The 20,168-nt window shown below is 46.3% G+C and overlaps 1 protein-coding gene across 7 annotated transcripts in view; it reads right to left on the minus strand.

Annotated features, from left to right (window-relative positions):
- cdc14ab (cell division cycle 14Ab) overlaps nucleotides 1–19,351 on the minus strand; it is a 31,863-nt gene extending 12,512 nt beyond the window's left edge. For 3 of the 7 annotated variants that reach the window (XM_072699611.1, XM_023813198.2, XM_072699612.1), the window contains exons 1-7: nucleotides 18,769–19,351; nucleotides 18,224–18,314; nucleotides 17,832–17,907; nucleotides 15,757–15,801; nucleotides 13,832–13,924; nucleotides 9,754–9,833; nucleotides 1,227–1,293 (exon numbers count right to left, since the gene is read on the minus strand). In XM_072699611.1, the coding sequence (XP_072555712.1) occupies nucleotides 1,227–1,293; nucleotides 9,754–9,833; nucleotides 13,832–13,924; nucleotides 15,757–15,801; nucleotides 17,832–17,907; nucleotides 18,224–18,314; nucleotides 18,769–18,865 (549 nt within the window). In that variant the 5' untranslated portion in view covers nucleotides 18,866–19,351. The remainder of the gene's footprint in view (nucleotides 1–1,226; nucleotides 1,294–9,753; nucleotides 9,834–13,831; nucleotides 13,925–15,756; nucleotides 15,802–17,831; nucleotides 17,908–18,223; nucleotides 18,315–18,768) is intronic. The other 4 variants (XM_072699610.1, XM_023813201.2, XM_023813202.2 and 1 more) reach the window with 4 other exon arrangements.
- Between the last annotated feature and the right edge of the window lie 817 nt (nucleotides 19,352–20,168).

Genomic DNA, 20,168 nt, shown 5'->3' on the forward strand with positions numbered 1-20,168 from the left:
TAATCACCATCTCTTCTGGCCTGTTTTTCTGAAGTGATTAATCTGGCAGCTGTCTTCACCAGAAGTTTCCTGAAGGGCCCAAACCAGAACGACTGAGTGCCAGCCTGGCTATGATCAGCTGAGGATAATCACTCGACCGCATAAACAGATTGATCCCATTCGTCACATGACCTGGAGGTAGAGAGCCGGTCATAGAGAGGCAGGCATGTGACAGCGGACACCTCACTCGAGGCCTGACAGTCAGCAACCTAACGGGACGGACGGCCCTCCTGACATGCCTGGACTCCGCTTGCCAACTCTGGTTTCAGTCTGGAGGCTCTTGCATCTCCCTGAGCATGTGAAAGTGCAGGTCCGCTAAAGAAAATAGCTCCATCCAGATGCATCGGGGGCCAGGACTGTGTCAGGTGTGTCTGCACAGATGTGGCCGGCCTCAGGTCCTGGAGGCGCACACACACCCACGGTGACGAGGGAACAGCGAGTCCTACCAGCGGCTGCTCCCTAGAGCAGGCAGGAATGCTGACTCAGACGGGCCGAAAATAGAGTGGGCGATTCAGCAGGCCGCCGCCAACACCGCAGCGGTGCGGGACCCGACCAAGGAGCAGGGCTACACCAGACACCCTGCCAGAGCCGTACCCCAATAACACACAGGCCGCAGATAACACCCATCTGCTTGGATAAACAGAGAGCTGTAATGATGCCAGGCCTCACACAGTATGGATGGTTTTTATTAGGTCTCCTTGTAAAACACTGACTGGAACATACCCACACCACCCCCCACCCCAATGGTCCCCTAAGCTTTCCTGTGCACCCCACCAGCTATCAGACCACCCCCCCAATCACCATTTACCAGAGGGAGGGAAAGAAAACAGCTGGTGGGCCAGAGACTGAGGTAGACTGACACTCGCTACTTCAGGAGGGCACAGTGTTTGGGTGCGTGTGTGTCTGTGCGCTGTGGGGGGGGGGTTCCTCCTTCCTTCCTTCCGAGCCAAACCCTCCCCTCCCCCGGCCGAGACGCTTCATGCCGTCGCCAAGGAGCCATGCAAAGACGGCGCGCCCTTACATAACTGTTCTCTGGCAAACCACTGTGGCAGAGCCAGGACGGGGATAGGAACGGCAAGCCAGCCGGCGAGGCCACATGGAGCTCGGAGCATGTTCCATGGGGGGCACTGCACAGGGCCCTGCTGAAACATGAAGTCTCACTCTGAAACAGCAAAAGCATCTCTTACCTTGTGGATACCTTGCAAACAGTCGAGAATGGTCAGGCTGTATGTGCAATTCCCAAAAGAGGCGTCCCTACAAGAGAGGAGAGGAGACTGCATGAAGTTCGGCTGATCGGACACAACGGAGACGAGCCAAGCATCCCGCAGAACAGGAACTGCTCCTGTGGAACCTGGCAGAACCTGCTGGAATCCCATTTCCCTCAGGGAGGAAAACAGAAAGCGCAAGGTGCTGCCGTCAGGCTGGAGCAGAGTAGAGTTCCAAGTCCACAGCCTCGACAAGTGGAATTGAGGCTGGAATCCGACCGCTGGCTGACAACCGGCAGGTCAAATTGACCGTGGAGAAACCTGACAGCTGTTAGGGTGTTATGGAGGTACAGCTTCTGTCTGAGGTTAACCATCATTCAGACTCACACGCTCCTGTATAAAATCACACAGCAATGGTTAAGTGAAGGACATTTTCTGAGGCCACCTAAATACTTTGGCCACTCAAGTGTCCAATGTTTTCAACCAGACATCAAATTCTCACACCTCTCAGGCCTGAGGTCATCTTTCCCTCGAATTCTACAAGCTGGTGGGATCATCTCCCTCTTTGAAGTATAGCTAGAATGCCTGCGACAGTCCTTTTCACACAGGCTAAATGGAAAAATACCACTCTTGACAGCTGATGGTCAGATGTTATGCGCACGATGATGTCATAAACACCCCATCGTCAATCCGATTTCACGGTGACACAGAATGGAGGCGCTTGGCAGTAAGCAAGCCGCTCACGGCATATACCACACGGGTGGGAACGGAGCTGCCAGACATCATACACACAGGCTCTCACATGTGCCTCATAGCGTTCAGGGCCAACCGAGAGCTGGAGGGGAAGCAGCTAGGACAGGGCCATTCACTCTCGGACTCAGGCCGCTGAAAGCGTGGCGGCGGCGTCGTCATGTGGGTGATGCTCTTCATGCTGCCTGAGTCGCAGCCACGGAGGTGGGCCAGACCACGCCAAGCCCCATCCGCCGCTCCAGCTGGGACTTCACACACAAAGGGTGAAGAAACAGGTCAGCTTATAGTATGCTGGGCCTCTCTCCCTCGGCTTGGCTCCCGTCTGAGCGCGACCACGATGCGAATGGGGCTCAGAGGGAGACTCAGAGCCTCCCACATAAAAACACAACTATTATGAGGTTTCTTCATCTCCAGACACTATTTTACAGGGACAATTCAACCACTTTTTTTCCTTCTAGGTTTTCCATTCGTCTGGAAAATCCACCAATGGGATAAGCCAGCAAAAGAAAATATTTTATTATGCAATAAATAAAATTAAAATGAGTGTCAAGACCTGACTCCAAGCTGACAGTCAGCGTCGTGACCCTGACTATGCCCCAGGGAATGCATAACCAACCAAAAAGACCAGAAATCCATTATGCCCACAGAGTATAATAAGTGGGCGCAGAAACAGAAGAGCCACAAAGCCCCCCCCAGCAGAAGGTCTTTGTGCACTGTCTGCCTCTCCTACACACTACCTCATTCATTACTGGGCCCACTGGGACCTGTGGGTAGAACAGACAGACCGTCGTGTGCCCTGGACGCAGCAGGAGAAAACAAAGGCACAAAGGATACAGGGGACGGAAATGTCTACGAGCAAACAAACGGCAATTATAAGCCAATGACATCACCAGAAAGAGATCCCCATTACTACACAAGGAAAAGCAGGAGGGAGGCAAGCAGGCCGCAGGGTTAATCGCGTTAACCTGGCTGTACCGTGGACGGCTCCTAAACCCAATGGGGATAGGCCTGCTGTGGACAGTAGCTCTCACCTCGTGCAAATGCACAGATTCTTCTAAGGAGCCACCTGGATCACGCAACTCTGAACTTCTGTCATCTCAACAGAGGCTTGAAGGAAGTGAAAACCAAAGCTGACCTGGTCGCCAACTTCAGCTGCAATAGTTTGGGTGGTAATGCTGACATATGGCACCACGCAATCCGACAGCACAAGGGTCATAATCTCTCTGATAAACACTTCCCTGAGAGCCGATAACCACATCTCCACTGGCAGCAGGCCAAGCAGCCCCATACACGGCAAAGAAAGCTGCATTTCCGTGAAGTGTTTCAGCACCATGGTACCAGGATATAAACACATACAGCCATAGGACTACATAAAAGCAGACTGAGTTTGCTAGAAGATGCCAAACCTACACAACCACTTATATTCAACACTCACCACAACCATTATGGCTCTGTGCTGAAAGGAGCTCAAAGAAAGTCCTCACGAGATCATACTCCTACAGGATTGACCTGGGCAACTGGGGACCTTTTGAATTGGGGTTTAACTAGTAGGAATTTATCCATGCTCACCAATGAATGGGACCTTCTGTTACAAATATCTACAACAATTTGCATAAATCAAATCGACGCAAAATGTACTGGGACCTATAAGGGACAAAGTGCAGGTGCAGCAGACCCTCATCAGTACTGCCGGGCTGCAGAGCTGTACTCTGGGCTCAGGGGTGGATGAGCAGGGCGTGGAGCCACTGCGATGTAAGAGCAAATGCCGTTCGTGTTTCCGCCCCCTCGCTGTCAAATGTTCCTGGGAGTGGCCTGGTCTTCTGGAGGTGATGTTTATATTTGATTAACACCCAGGATAATAATGGCTGAACTGTCACCAGAGTGTTTATTGCCCGTCACTGAAGCACGAACACTTCCCCTGAATGCATAGGCCGGGAACGCACTGCCATAACACAGTCTATTTACAGCAGAAAGGCAGCTGGCAGGGAGAGAGGGTGAGTGAGTTCAGAGAAAGGGAGCAAGCACTCCCCCAAAAGATTAAACCAGGGGCTGTGGTGATGCAAGCCCCTCTTGCTACGTGTCGTCCATCTCCAGTTCACCTCCTCATCACTCACATACAACGCACACCACAGGAATCCTGACTGGTCAGATTAAACCCCTCAATAGTCTGGGAGAGGTACTGAAACATCCTTTGTCTGACAGATGGCTTTTCACCAGGCAGACCGACTAGCTTCCTGAGAGGGTCAGCAATCTAAGCCTCAATACTGCATGGATTAAAATACCTTCCTAAGCCCCAAGGGCAGGGTGCTGGAGAGGGGACAGTTTCCATATTCTTTTCTTACCATCACTTAAGCACACAAAACCAAGAAAACCACATATTTTCCAAGAGCGCTCAACAGGATGACCATCATTCATAACTCACTGTATTCTGTGTACATCATCAGCCCCCAATGAGTGGACTGGACAATGGAGCCCATTTTCATGCCACGCCCACGGCGTATGGAATGGTAGTGAGAAGACCACGACACACACACGCCTGTAGGACGTCCTGGAACACACTGTGATCACCTCTGGGGACCAAGAACAGAGAACAGAGCATCTGCTCAGGGACACACTCATGCCCTACCGGCATTCTGTACACACCTGCATCCTCTGGGCTTCAAATCCGAGCAACAACAAGGGCCTGAGTGATTATTATATATGCCATATAAGCGATGACAGGTGTCTAATTAAAGGCAGAGAGTCATAGCTGCAGTGCTGGGTGTCATGTGACGGCCATGTGTTTGCCCCTCCGCCCAATCAGGCGGCCCTCTGTACCGCAACCTCCCAGTGCTTCAAAGTCAGAATAGGTCTCAGGACAACTCAGGAATTTCATTTTGTTAGTGACTGCAAAGACTAACGCCACCTAGTGGTGGTGGTGATGTTGATGATGATGATATGACAGCATGCTGGTGGGGGAATCAGACTATGAAATTCAACTGCATAAAATACAGTCACACGCTTGGTCCACATCAGATACTTACTATGTGGATACATGCAAAAAAACCTAGCATGTGATTGTTTACAAAAAGTGTTAAACAGTTACAAAAAGGTAAACCCCTACTAACAAGCCTAAACCTGGGGATGAGATCACAAGTGCACGAGGATCACTAAATCCAAACAAAACAAAGGCGTGGAGACAGTAACTGCGGATAAGTAACCATGCCACTAGAGAACGGGGTGTGAACTTTAAAAATACCCCTGTGCTCTTGTTACTCATAAGCATGAAGGAAAAAGAAATGAGGCATGTCTTTGGGCAGTAAAGGGTATTAAGCTAAATTTCAGCAATTCAGGTGAACAGATTCCGGTTGAGGGATACCGCTACCCTACTGTTTTTTTGACAACTGATGATGCCTGTGCTTTCAAAAATAAGTGCAGACAACCAGCACAAATATCTTTAGTTTGCAATTAGCACAAAATAACCTAAAAATCATAGGGTATATGTAATTACATAATTACACGTGAAAAATGCGGCTATAAATGCTGCACTAGAGTTGGTCATTTGGCTTGTTATGAAACTTCAGACCCAGAACGCCCCCATCACTCATCCAACGATGCTTTTCCTGAAAATACTCAGTGAGCCACAGCAACGAGGACGTCAGCCCGTAACAAATTCACACGGCCCTGGAAACTGGCGCCGAAGGCTGGCACACGGGGCAGCCGCCACCCACACTACGCCAGATCTTTTGTCTGACTGTCATTCTGACCCAGTTCTAACTGATAATCTCAGCTTCTTCTCAGCTCAGATAGATAAACTAGCCACCTGTCCCTTGGTTGCTCATGGCACCCAACAGGGCTGTGAGATACTGACCAGGATACTGCTTTTAGATCTTTGGGTGAAGCATTTAAATTCAATTAAAACATTATGCTGCACATATATAGTTCTACACAATCGCTCCAGATAACTACATGATTATAATTACATGTAGTTCAGTTGGCTTCACACAAACCGTGGAGCCAGGAAGTCATTAAACGGTTATTTGGGTTAAAGTAGCCCCAACTATAATTGCATTATTCTTCACATATTCCTATTACAAGCTGTAAGACACTGGCTCAGAACCAGGGTGCCAGACCCCAACGCTTAAGCTTAGAAAAAGCGTTTGCTGGTTCTGATTGCTCACATGAGCATTACTGGCAAGCACGTCATGAACTTGAACTTTTAGCCAAGACGAGATCCAACAAAGAAAATTTTCAAGACCGTCTGGTCTGTGCGAGACACTACTGGGGTGGCCATGGCAACATCAACAGAAATCCAGCGTCATTTTGTAAACAGATGCCTGGTTTGCACAGAACCAGAAAACACTAACAACTAGATGGTACTGGCGCCGATATGACAGCTGCCAGATGCCCCCACCACAGGTGCTGAGAAGGCACTGAACCACAACTGATCTCACTGGGTGATTTGGCCATGGCCGCTGTCATAATTCCATTCATTAAACAATCATCTTCTATAACAGCCGTGAGTGGCCCACACCAGCTCCTGTGAAACTGCACACACGCGTGGCCAGAGCAACGGCAGCCTGGGACTAGAGCTTAGATCGGGCCCAAAAAATTAAACCCGACCCTACCCGAGCCCGTGCACCTTGTGTCCGAGCCCGACCCGGTCCGACACATTAACTGTAATTATGAGCCCGAGCCCGATTTAAACCCGACTATTTTTTAATACGTGAGCCGTTGTAATAGACGTTCTCAACTACAATTCTAAGTTGTTTGAACTACAGAAATTAGTTTAGATTTATCTTAATGAAAAATGCAACAAGGACGAAGCATGTAAACTGCATTGTTTGTTTATTCAGAATGGATTTTTGAGACACGTTTAGAAGAAAAGCACGTTTTCACTTATCCAGTTCGCTTGCTGCTGGAACCAGTTTGTGTGCTCGGCATCGAACTTTAAGTAAAGGGTTAAGAAAAAGGTTACATCCTTCCGTAAGCAGCCAATGAGGTATGTGTTAATTAAGTTTTAGTTAAGTTTGTTGTATTTAGCCATGTAAATGTAAATGCTAACTGAGGTTCGTGTTAACTGTATATGAATTCTCTAAGCTGTCTTTATTGTTATTTATGTTTATATTTCATTTGAATTTCAATGTTTGTTAGCTAATATTGTAAGTAAATGTGCTTGATTTTGTGTTTCCGTATCTGTATTTAGTTCTCACGTCTGCCATGATGGTGATAATAACGAAGCCACTGTCTTTCGAATAAACCGTCGGCTCAGTTAAATGCAAAGGACTCTTGTGCTCGTGTCTTACGGGAGGGAGCTACATTTATAATTATGGCATAGCTCTCCACCCAATTAGGCTAATTAAGTAATGATTTAAAAAAAAAAAACACACACAAATGCTTGATCATGGCCCCGCCCGGCCCGGCCCGGCCCGAAGATAGTGGCAGGAAATATCGGCCCGACCCGGCCCACGGGTCGGGTCGGGTCTGGGCTCGGGCTCGGGCAGAGAATCTAAACTCTACCTGGGACCCCCCACCAGGCAAAGCCCTGCCTTGCAGCCTGGCGCTTCCGGGGACAGGCTTCTGAGCACCGGTACCAATGCTAGGATAAGCTGCTCTTTAAAAAAAAAAAAAAAAAAAAAAACGGATGAGCAGACTTATGTCAGCCATTCTTCCAGGCTGCCTGTAAGGAGCTTTAAGAACTTTCCATCAGTTCTCTATCCAATTGGTCTCTGGTTCACCGGCTTCTCTCATTCTACCATCTGCAATCAGCCTGCCCAGCGAGAAAGCAAACACTCAAACCTTGATTTACATTCCCTTTGGGTCTCTCATGGTCCTAATTATTTTGTGAGTATAATTTTCACTACACAAGATGGGCAATATTTTACAAAGCATCCAAATGCATAATAATTAGAAACCATGCCAGCTCGTGGAACGCCCAGTCTCTTCTCTCTATATCATTCAGACAGTGAAGGAACAGATTGGAAAGTTTATCCAGCTTTCAAAAAATGGGGGCACAACTTTTATAACTTTGCATATACGAGTCTTGGGGGCATGACAAATCTAAACAGAGAGACAGAGACCGACACTGACGAACAAGAGCGTAGAGCACATAACATGCGCCTTTACAGGACCCCCATTCCCAAGGCATCTGTATAAGTGGCACGGGAGAGAAATTCCCTCAGCATCTCCTTGGGGAATGAGTCCATCCTGAACAGCTGTGCCAAAGGGAAAACTGCACATCATTTGACAGCTGGGTCTCACTAAGGAAAAAATCTTATTTACAGGGGTCGGTCGAAAAACACTCCCTGTACACACCTCAGAAATGCATCATGACCTTACATATTAGGGACTATTTGGAGGCAATTTAAGGAAATGGTACCAGCACTATGAAATCGGTTCAAGATCTAAAACTTTAGCTAAAAAAGATTAACAGCACGACAGATAGTCCAAGCTCATGCACTAGCAAAGTTAATCTGCCATCTTCAATAGAGAAGGGGCCTCCCAAAGTGAGACTACACACACACACACACACACACACACACCAGACAGGGCACAGCACCCTTATAACCAGGTGTAAAATCGCTCGTCGCCCTCCATCTGTGCCGAGCCGCCGTCTGCCTGCCACACGACGCCCGTCTTTCACACGCCCCGGTTCTTGTTGAACCTGCTGCCGCTGCGGAGGTGGAGCCAAGCTGCACGGCTTGAGGGAATGAGCACTAGTGACAGAAATGAGGAGCACACCGTTTAAATGAAACCATATCCTTTTCCCTCACTTGCCTTATTGGTTACCAACAGTTTCATGTGTTTTAATCCTTTTAAAACATCCAAGTAGTGAAACACCTGACATGCACCAATCACTTGGAACCCTACCTCACACCCAGAAGCCCTCCCACATACCAGGGCCCTTTGAAAGCTTATCCCAATAGCTTGACTGAATTCACTCTGAATTATACCATCATACTGTCACCATTACTGTTAACATAACCTTAAAAGGGAGCATTTCAGAGGCCCCCGTGTCCACCAACGTGGTGCTGGAATCTGCCAAGCTCCCCCCCCCCCCTCTGGAACTGGTTCCGTGCATTTCCACCACAAAAAAACTAGCCCTGGTCCAGAAAAAAATGGATCCAGCATGGCACCACAGAAAATCTGGTTTCAGGTTTTGGATCTGTAACATTAGCGAAAATGGGACCGGCTACCACATCCAAATCTTCCACATAGCCAGGAAATTCAATCAATCAATAACCAATAATGTTTTGTCTCATATCCCGATGCCAGCAGTGAAACAACAACAACAACACGCTCAAGTACTCACACTTGTGACACTCAAGTGTTGAAGACATCGTGAGGCAGACAACAAAGCTCAGTTTTTGCAGGCTCTTTTATTGCGCAATCTTTAATTAAAAGGACCGCAGTAAAACCACAAGAATATTTTCTCCCCAGTCTGTGTGTGAGGTTAAGTCTTTAAGGGAATAAAAGTTGGTATAACAAGTTGCTGGACTGTTTCTGTGTCACTACCTGCCAAGCATGACATTTACAAGAGCTGAAATCCATCTCACTGCAAGTCACTGGAAGAAAAAGGAGGTTCTCTCCTTCCCATTCCCCTCTCACACTTCCCACACAAACCCATGAGGAGCAGCACCCCAGACATCCTGACGGTCACAGCCGGCACACCGACACCATGCTAATAATCACACTGACAGCCCATCCCTGCTCAAACACATTCGACTCAATTATCAGCAGCATAATCCACAGCGCAGCAGCAGAGAACGTGTTTTTTTACCTGAATGGTAGGTATGGCGCATTGAACCCAGAGACGAGCGCCCTGTAGGCCTCCTCGGGGGTCTTCTTCAGGTAGAGGACCTGGAACGAGACGACAAGTGTGAGGATACATTGCTAGGCTCTCCACAGCTTAAACGAACCTCCAACAGTTTATCCGTCCGGCAACATGATGGCTTCCGGTTGCCTGTGCAGCTAGAAACCTGATCCCATCAGTCTTGCGGCCATGACAGTAGCACAGAAATGTCACTGTAAGCGGCCAGTCACCCCCATGTTCATAAATCTCTGATGGGGTCAAGGAGATGGCAGCCTTAAGGTTCCCATCTCAGGTGCTGCTGCTATGCTCACATTACTTACCAGCAAGGGAACCCCCCCCCCTCCCCCGAATTTAAGATAAGCTGGTAGAAAATCAGAGAGAAAACTAGCCGTGTTCATGGACAGTGATTATCCCTGATTATCCCAACAACTGGCATGACAGGTCACAAATCCATCTCAGAAACAGAAATTCATCCCCCAAGAACAACTAGACGAAGAGGACTGTGCATGTCAAAGCCCAGGAACTTTTGACCCTCAGCTGTGAGAGCGTCACCATGACCGGAGCACTGACAAGACAGACGCCAGTGTCACCTGGTCTGAAGGGGCAGTGATAGGAATCTGGTCCCACACTGCCCACATATTAAACCTCCTGCCAACATTAAGTCAGTTCCAGCATGTTGACTTCAGCACTAGAAACCAGCAAAGTCAGTCCATTAGCATTTCTTCAGAGAAAGTCTCAGCACAGACAGTACCATTTCACTGGCAGTTCAGGAGCTGTCAGGACACCTGCCTGGCTTTGCTCTTAGTCCAAAACGACTACCGTGCTAATGTCAGCCCAGCTAGGACGCCAAGCAGCACAGCCCATAAAAGTCAAGTTCAAGCGTGAGAAGCAGTGTGTGAAGCACCCACACACCTCTTCAGTGAGAGGGCCCGGCTTTGTGTCTCCTTGTCTCCCTCGTGAAATATTCACTATGCATGCATTAGAGCCTACTGAAAGAAAGGCGGATTAAGTTCTGCCACTGGAAGGGTACGTGCAACAACACAAAGAGGAGGCAGAATCCCAAAGACCAGTCTGATTCCCACATTCTAGGGATAAAAGCAGGCTGTGTGTCTTAAAAGCAGGACTCAGAAATGTCACCACCAGACCAAGCTTCATCAGCACTTCCCTAAGAAGAGGAGTAGCAAGAAGCTTCACAGATCCTCCCATGCCAAACAGCTAACTCAGTTTAAATGAAATCCCAAAACAATACCTGAGAAGACAATAAATTACCTGCTGTAAACTTAATTCTATGCTATAACGTCAGTTCATTAAGCTCTGCCGGCACAGATCGAAGCACCAATCGCAGACTCAGCGGGTAGAGATCAATCACCCCAGCAGTTTAATTAAAACGTGAGACAAGAGCTCTGCGCTTTTGACTTCCGAAAACAAGTCCAAGGCACCCTTTTCTCCTTGGCTTTAAAATAACCGACAAGATACAGCAGCAGATCACCATATAGCCTGGTTTTAAATGGAGAGCTCACACTACCATTTAGTTAAGAGATAAATTTAGATCTTGGTTCAGGGTGCAGGATAATTTTAGACTACATCAGCACCATACTGATGGCACTAGGAGACCGGTTACGCTTGTGCTGCTCCATTTACAAGGGTTCCCATTTGATAGTGCTGTCCCAAAACCCATCAGGACCAATCCTGTCCTAAGCCACACCTACCCTGAAGTGCAGGGTTTCAGGGCTCTGGGGTAGACACGGTTTCAAAGGGACATAAAACCTCTGTACAGTTTGGTCCATCCTTCAAATGATAACAGTCTGCAGACATACAGCTTCTGGCCATTAAATCTAAATTATTATTTATTTATTTAACCCTAATTCCTGATTTGTCATCTTGACAATTCATTGCCACTGGTCAAGTCCAAACTTAGAAAAGCTATTATCATAATATAAACACTATAAATCAAATGTAGAATTCACTGAATCTAAAAGGATAACTACAGGTGTTAGGTGTTGATATCCTCAGGACCTAACACGTGTGAAGACTACATGGTCATCATTGTTTGAACAGTATATAAACACAGGGAGGGGATGGCTTTAGTGATGGGGAGGGAGACCCACATAAAGCACAGAAAGTTCAGCCACAGCCCAGCCGATGGGAGCATACGCAGCAGGTAGTGACATCACAAACCTTGGTGATGAAAAATTGGTGATGCAAAAGCATAAACCAGAAAAGGTCAAGCTATACCAGACAGATTAGGCAAGTCTGTCAACTGGAGGGACCATGTGCTAGAAAATGCTCTGACCAGCCTCAGGCAAATACAAACCAACCCGACTAATCAGTTTCATGCAAATGAGACTGACACATGTGGGAGAAATGAGCTTTCACACCTGGAAGAACAAAATCACTAGAGAGCGATGAATCCATCATAGGTTTGCCAACAGCCCTGCCAGCCAAGCTCTCATGGAAACTCATCAGCTGACACAGCATCACTACAGCATTAACCTGTCAACAGCGGGACCTGAGAGACGAGCCACCGCTTTGTGCGAGAGAATGCCAGTGGGCCATTAGCCTCATTTCCATTGATGGCCACATACAGTGCAGGACTGGCATAGCTGCAAAGTTCACAATCATTTGGCTGTTCACCTTCAGCTCTACATGTGCCTAGGAAGACGCCACCAACAGCATGTTTGGCACAGCCAGACCAATAAACCAATACGCAACATAATATCAAACACAAAGCTAAGATGAGGCAAAAGGCACAGAGCCAAATAAAAATCCACCCCCACATCCTGAAACCATCAATCAGAAGCATATAAATATGCCGAGATTCAATACTAACGTACTTCCTTGTTCGGATACAATTCAGCCCAGCCTACCACCCCCATCTTCCAGTCAGATCAATCAAAGTATTTTTTTTAATTCAAATAAAAAGCCCCTAAGATTACAGTGGAAAGACCAGACAGCATCACCAGTACCAGCTCTGCCAACTTGTCTTCCTGGCTGAGAGTGCACGTAAGCCCGGTCTGCAGGGCGCAGGATGTGCTGGTTTTCACTCTATTTCCGTCCTTATTAGGACAGGACCTGCTGCTCCGGGGGTAAATCAGCAGGCAAGAGGAAAAATGAACCCAAAAATCATGCAGACCACATCCCCCCCTCCCCCCATGGAGGAGTGCTTCCCATCACAGACTCCCACTTCTTCTTGGAACTGGGAAGAGAACAGGGAACACTAGCCAGTGAAATCTCTACTAATCTTAAAAGTTCCACCTGATAAATACAGGTGACCCACATCTGCATTAAGGATGACAAACGGGCAACTATACTATAACTCAAACTTTAAAATAACACACAGGGGACCCAAATATTTATAAAAATGCAATCACACACAGCCATGTCCACAAAAATAATGGTCTTTACCACGTGGTGGAGAAGAAGGGACCAATCATTCCTGTTTCAGGTGCCAGTCAGGATCAATGTCAAAAATTGGGCCTCGCTGTTCAAAGGCCCACCTCAGTGAGCCACTGCCCCACACTACAACCAGCCATTCCCATCAACGGCCGGTGGCAGCGACCGAGAAAGCCCTGAGGTGCTAGGTCAACTGGTCCTGGCAGTAAACCCCCAGGAGAGGAAGACTCGGATGATGCTGCTGCCAAAACAACAGGCGAGCCAGGAGACAGAGGGTGTTATGGTGTAATAACCCCTGCATAAGCTAAACCTGGTGCTAGCCTGGGCCAAGGAAGGTGGGAGAGGCAGTTAGATACAGCCTTTCAGAAATGCTTCAGTCATTAAAGAAAGGCATACAGGCAATGTCCCAAAAGCACAACTTTCAGATAATGAAGGTTTCATTTTCACAGTCAACTGCTGCACAAGGGAGCAGTCTGTCACAGTACATTCTTCCAGCCCCTGCCTGTAAGAGGCAGCAAAGCCAAAAGGTCCTGCAGGCAGAGCGGGGGCTAAGGTTTCACCAAGTGTGACACAATTCTGCAGAAATACAACAGAGAGCTGTCGGGTGATGGTCAGATCGGACATGAAAGGGGACGGAACAGCAGATACTCACAGCATAGGCACCGATTAAAACAGCAGCATTAGCCCTCTTCCGCTGATCAAAGCTGGTGTAGTGAACAATCCTCTTTCTGGTCAAAGTGAAGGACTGTGGGTGGAAATGAAAAGAAAAAGCATTAAGGTGATAAGACCTGCATACATGAATGATAGCTGCCGTTTTCACACATATTCCACAGAACTGTTAGCGTCAAAACCAGGTAAAATCTGTTAATGACAGTGGTTAGGCTGATGTAACTGTAGCAGGGTTGTCCTGGCTTGGGTCGAAGCTGTTGTAGGGCATCCGGGGTTAAACGAACTCCCCCCACCCCCCAGGAGAAAGGGAGAAGGACATCTGCTCAGCGAAGTAAGGCACGGCGTTAAGCTGAACAGAAGCATAGCTCCATCTCTTTCAGCTGTCACCGCGAGCTCTTAGAACTTTGGTGCCAATTTAATGGGAACATCTGCTCAGCACACATGTTGAGGCATGCGAGCTTGGGGATGCACTCTGGATCCCCGCAGCCAGATGTGCTTCTGCAAGGGGGGGGGGGGGGAAATCAGGCACCGCAGCTTTATGCAAGCAGCAAAAGCGGCATGTAAAGGCACATGCGGTGTCACAAAGTAAAGAGGCAAGATTGACACTTTGAAGTAACCTGACAGTGGCCCCTCTCCTGTTCTGGCATGCAAACAGAAGCCGAAACCTTCCTGAGGGAAGGGTGACCCATGAGGCTTCACCCGCAAGTGACATTCAAGTTTGTGCATTTACAACCAAATCGACAAACAGGGTCAAGTGACTATATAAGCACCCCCCACCCCCAGCCCAGTGCTTGGCCCAATCCAATCCGAGACAGCCGTAACAACTACCCAAGAAAAAAAGGTCCAAAACAACTACCTAGATGAAGAATTGACTCTTCAGTTATGTGGAGGGCAGCTTTCAAGCAGCTCAGTTGCACGCCTTTATCCTGATCCTCACCGATTAGTAAGCCGAGATTAAAACATGCTCCCACAAACCAAACCAACCTCAATATTGGCAGGGGCTCAAGGCACTCAAGGAGAAAAAGAGAAAAAAAAAAAAAACCAGGCTGTATCCAGTGCCAGGCGGGTAGGGTGACATTTGGGGCAAGATTAATCTGTACCTGTACTTGTCTCATTTAGGCAGCCAAAACAGTGGCTGCAGTGTTTTCACTTATATAGCCATTAACTGTGGATGTAGACTGCTACTACATTTCAGTCTAGAAAATCTAAAGAAGCCGAATACATTTAGAAGGGGAGTAGGAAGGGGCAAAATAAAACTTTAATAACACTTTCAAAGCATTTATCCAAGTCCACAGAACAAATACAGTAGATCTATGCCCCCTATACATGTCATCTTGTAGAGAATTTCAGATATCTTCAATCCCACTTCCCTCCTGCCAAACCAAGGCTACAGCAAATTAAGCACTAGGGGAGATACTAATAAAAAGAATATTAATCCTGGAGTGGAATATTAAGGTCTGTAAAGCAATAAACAACAAGTATGTGCAAGGATGTAGAAATAGCAGGGAGGGAGGAGTATTCTTATGGGAAAACAGTGACTACCCAAAAACTGAAGGTTACAGTATTGGTTTAATCGGTTTAAAAAAACAAGCTTGGGCCTGCATGTCCTACTAAGCAAGGAGGGCTTCCATTCACAAAATAAAACATTGTTTTACTAACGCATACAGCAACAGATGTCTCACAAATCACAAAACTTGGTTTATTGCAGTGTAATGTTTTTGTTCCTCCCTCCTCGTGTTGGTCCAAATTAAAGCTTGACATGCAGACCTAAAGCAAGGGAGGTTCAGGAATGCCGTTTCTATGGCAATGGAGAGTAAACAATGCAAATGTGGGGGTGGGAGTAGAGGGAGGAGGGCGGTCTGTAGCGACAACAAAAATTAAAAGTCTCATGCTGTTTTTGGTCTTTACCTTCAACATTTGTATACATGTACATACCACAGAACTACACCTTGTCTGCTTCAGAAAAATGACAGAGGACAAGACATGACAACAAGAATAGAAGACCTCTATTAGTCAAACATCACTGCTGAACTTGGCAAGGTGACAAAATTGCAAGGTACCATTTTTACAGTGTGCTAGCCCTGGTCTCTGCACACTCACACAAGATCAGGATTCATTGCCAGGACTGATCCATTGGTTACCTAGAGCAGGGCTGGGCAATCTTATCCGCAAAGGGCCGGTATGTATATAGGTTTTGGGATACCCTTTAGGTCAGCTGTTCAAATACAGGTGTGAGGACTCTTCAGCTAATAAATCCTCTAATTAGTAATCTAATTAGAGAGTTGCAGCGAAAACCTGCATACACACCGACCCTTTGCAGATAAGACTGCCCACCTCTGACCTAGAGTAACTGAATGCTCAAACTGAGACAACGAAACAGTCTTCACATTTAGGTAGGCTACCATGAATTGCTATAATATTATCTAAAAACTAAACACCATTGTCAGTATATTATGCACACAGTACACGTGATGTACCTCAGTCACCTTACTGCAGAAAGCTGCATACCTGAAGACATGCAGGTTGATAAATATTTGAAATACAATATGTGAATACTTAGGCATACACCCAGAAGCCACATTCCAGAAACAGGAGAATGCAGGTAACAGACCAGGAATTTATTTAATATGGACTTTAACTGCCCATGAATATTAGGAATCCAACTAAAACTGTTTCAGAAACAGAGGAAGCCCAGTCTTAAAATTAACCACACACACTTAGAGGGCTAATCCATATAAAAACCAGCAGCCATCATCAGCCTCAGTATTATCCTTTAGTGTACAGAGCAACCATCACCCACTTCCATGACCAACATGACCCTAGTTACACTCAGGCATCCATCTAATGCCTCATAAATCCTAGACTCATCCAAGCAGGGTAAAAACGCTCCACTTCTCTAAGAAAGGGAGTCGACATTTCCGCACTACGTTCATGGCTAATAGCCTGTTGGATGGAGAAAAGTGTCTTCCACACCTCACCATCAAATAACCTCCAAAGCCCTGAACAATCCCCACTGGGGTGCCAAAAAACATTGGCCAAAGGGCAGCCAACAATACTACACTTAAAATATAAATTGGGGAATAAAGACAAACATTCAATCAAAGGCCACCCACTCATAGTGTGACAGTCTTTGGTACTGTTACGCAAATAGAACTTAGGACAGTGTAAGTCCTAAGATTACCCAATGCAGTCACTGGTGCAAGTCAGAAGCCCGAAAGCGAAAGGCGATTACAGCCAGGAGAAATGCTTCTGGGTACACAATGGAACAATATGCCGCTTTGAATAAAGCCAGTTAATATAATAATGCTCAACACATTGCACAGTACTATGGTGATTCATCGACAGTCTGACACGAACCCTGGGACAGAAACACTATGAAATATGTTTACCATTTAAACATTTAATTATTACTATTTAAACACTATTTAAATATGCTGTTTGCCCTGAAAAGCAAAAACTAATTTAATAAAACAATATAAGCAAACCACAGTTCAGAAAAGACCAAACTGAGAGCTGTAATCACTAACATTTTATACTGCAGGCAAGTGAATGCAAAAATGCAATGCATAGATTATACAGTAAGTGTTACCAGCACTTACAAATCATGACAAAAGTAAACTATTCAAAATGTATCCAATGCATTCTTTCTATGTTACAGAAGACACATCTGAGTCACATACCATACTTGGTGTAAAATACAAGTGAGAATTGATACTGGAAGAGTCTACCACATTACGGCAACCACAGAACTATATTCTATATTCAGAATAAATACTCAAATCGCACCAACACATTTCAGAGGCAGTCTTTGAAATTACTGACAAGAAGTGACAAAACAGGCCAAGCCCCAAAAAGGTTAAACGCTTTAAAAACACATAATGACATTTCCCCCCTCAATGCAGCTGAACATATGTAAATATTAGTCATTTCTTCAGAAGTGTGAGACTCATTTTGTACAATCAGGGATAAGACAGGTGACTTACCTTTAGTTTCTTGTTGAGTTTACAGCAGTACCTGTACAGCATCGCCAAATTGAGAGGTCCAAAATCTGCATAAAAGCTGAGGAAAGGGGACAGAAACAGTGTATAGGACACCCATAATCAGTCACCGCACAGACAGCAAAGTTAACAATAGCCAATAGCCAACTGAAATGTAATATCGCTTTCTAAACTTTCTAAAGTTGTTTCTAAAGACTATCAAATGCCTATTGTGGAAAACCTAGCAAATAAAATGGAGAGGGAGTGAAGTACATTTAAAAAGGATGTTGGAAAAGCATCAATGCAGGGTGTTACGTAAGACAGGGTCCGAACAACTACGTACTTGTTGCAGCCGGGGTGCAGAAAAGCTTGGTCGGGGGGGGACAGACGGCACTTACTTTTCATACACGAACTCTTCATCAGTGCAGAAATAGTGCGTGTTCGCTGTACTCTTCGGCTTGCTCCGTAACGTCGCAAAATACAGGCGATCTGAAAATTAAGCGCCAAGTTCACAAGATCACTTTGCCGGTGAGGCGATGCGCTCATTCCTTACACCCAGTTAGGACGCCCGTGTAACTGCATAGACTGGTTAGCAGCCAACGTTAACACGTCTAATAAGGCTCCCACATCGCAGAACACGCACATTTTGCGACCCCAAATTACATTTATTCGCCACGCTGGGAAATCTACGAATAAAAGTAACACTGAATAAATTTAGTCTTAAAAAGATTATATATATATACCAGAGGAAAAAGCGGCGGGGCGCAGACAGCCCGCCTCCAGCGCGCGACCAAGTTGAGCAGCTCTTCACTAGCTGTCCGTCTGCGCTCAGGGCGAGTTAGCCTACCCGTTAGTCGGCCCCAGAAACACCCAAAAGTGAATGAAGCTGCTTAAACAGCTGGACGACCGTCCAACAAATATAATATCACTGGTAAAAGCTCACCTTTTATGAACTCGGAGGCTCCCATCAGCTCACTGTCGTCTGCCATTTTAAACAAAGCTGACAGGATCGTCGGGTATTTAACGTTATCGAGACTCATCGACAATGGAATGAAATGCAAAAAAAAACGTATAAAAAAGTCATATGAACTTACAATGTTAAAGTGAGGGCGAAAGCGAGGACGGAATAAAAGTAACCGAGAAACCGACTTAAAGCCTCCTCGAACGTCCCGAGAAATCAGCAGGGATTTAAACGGAGCGCTGAGCGTCGAGGTTACACCGCGGGCAGCACTACATCCCCAGCCCACCGCCCGACAAAGGCACCGGCCAGGCAGCCGTCCGTTCCTCAACAACTTCCATGTCCCGCCGAGGGAAAAAATGACACAAAAAAAGTGAACAAGTGCGACGAAGACGACTTCTTACGCCGTCTTTCGAATTGCTAGAGTTTGATCGGACTACTCCCTCATGGCTCCAGCGGCGCGACAGGACACCTCTCCCCCTTCCGCTCCGTCCGAGGTAAAGTCCTCAGAAAAAAATCTGCTCTCTGCCATGGCCGCGTACAACAATACTCCACTACTAGGTGCGTCTTAAAGGGGCGTCACGTGGTGAGCCGGTGCCCAATCAGCACACGGAGGCGCGTTCCGAAGTCTTGAGCGCCTTTGGCCAATCAGAACCCGCGAGTAATATAAACATCAGGCGAGATTTTCCACTGGCTCTACCGGTAGGCAGAAAAACAAATTTGAATGAATGATTAATTTATTAATAATCTATTAAAAGATCGATATCGAAAAGTACTGTCACTTTCGCACGATGTGTTAGTTCTTGTAAAATGTAAGATGTGTAACTAATATGTTAAGAGTGCCATGTACAGTAAATTAATGTTACATGAAAATTACTTTTGAAACCTTTGAGACTGAATTGTAGTTTTTTAACAGGAGTTATACAGAAAATTTGAAATTAAAAGTAAAATTTCCCTACTAGAACTATATAAAACAAGTTTAAACAAACAAAGCATGGTTTGTAGTAGCACTGAATTCGGTTGCTCAAAAACACTGATAATCATGAACCGTACGAGTGCAATGCATATCTATCTATCTATCTGTCTATCTATCTATCTATGTGTGACAAGCAAATTTTAGTTAGACACTCATAGATAAACCTACAAAAGTCTAGTAACTCACACAGATTGACATTGCGCCGGTTTTACCCTGTCAAACCGTGTCACTGTCTGGGAAACCCCTTTCCTGTCTACTCACATTGACATATGACTGGACTCGGTAGAGAATTACGGTAATTAACTGAAACCGCAACACGTGATTATGCAAGGCTTCGCAGGATGAAGGCAATACGAGCCCGACGGTTTAAATATTAGTCTAGTGAGATGAGTTTAAAATGTAACGTGAT

Source organism: Paramormyrops kingsleyae, chromosome 15, assembly GCF_048594095.1.
Source record: "Paramormyrops kingsleyae isolate MSU_618 chromosome 15, PKINGS_0.4, whole genome shotgun sequence".
NCBI classification, from domain to species: domain Eukaryota; kingdom Metazoa; phylum Chordata; class Actinopteri; order Osteoglossiformes; family Mormyridae; genus Paramormyrops; species Paramormyrops kingsleyae.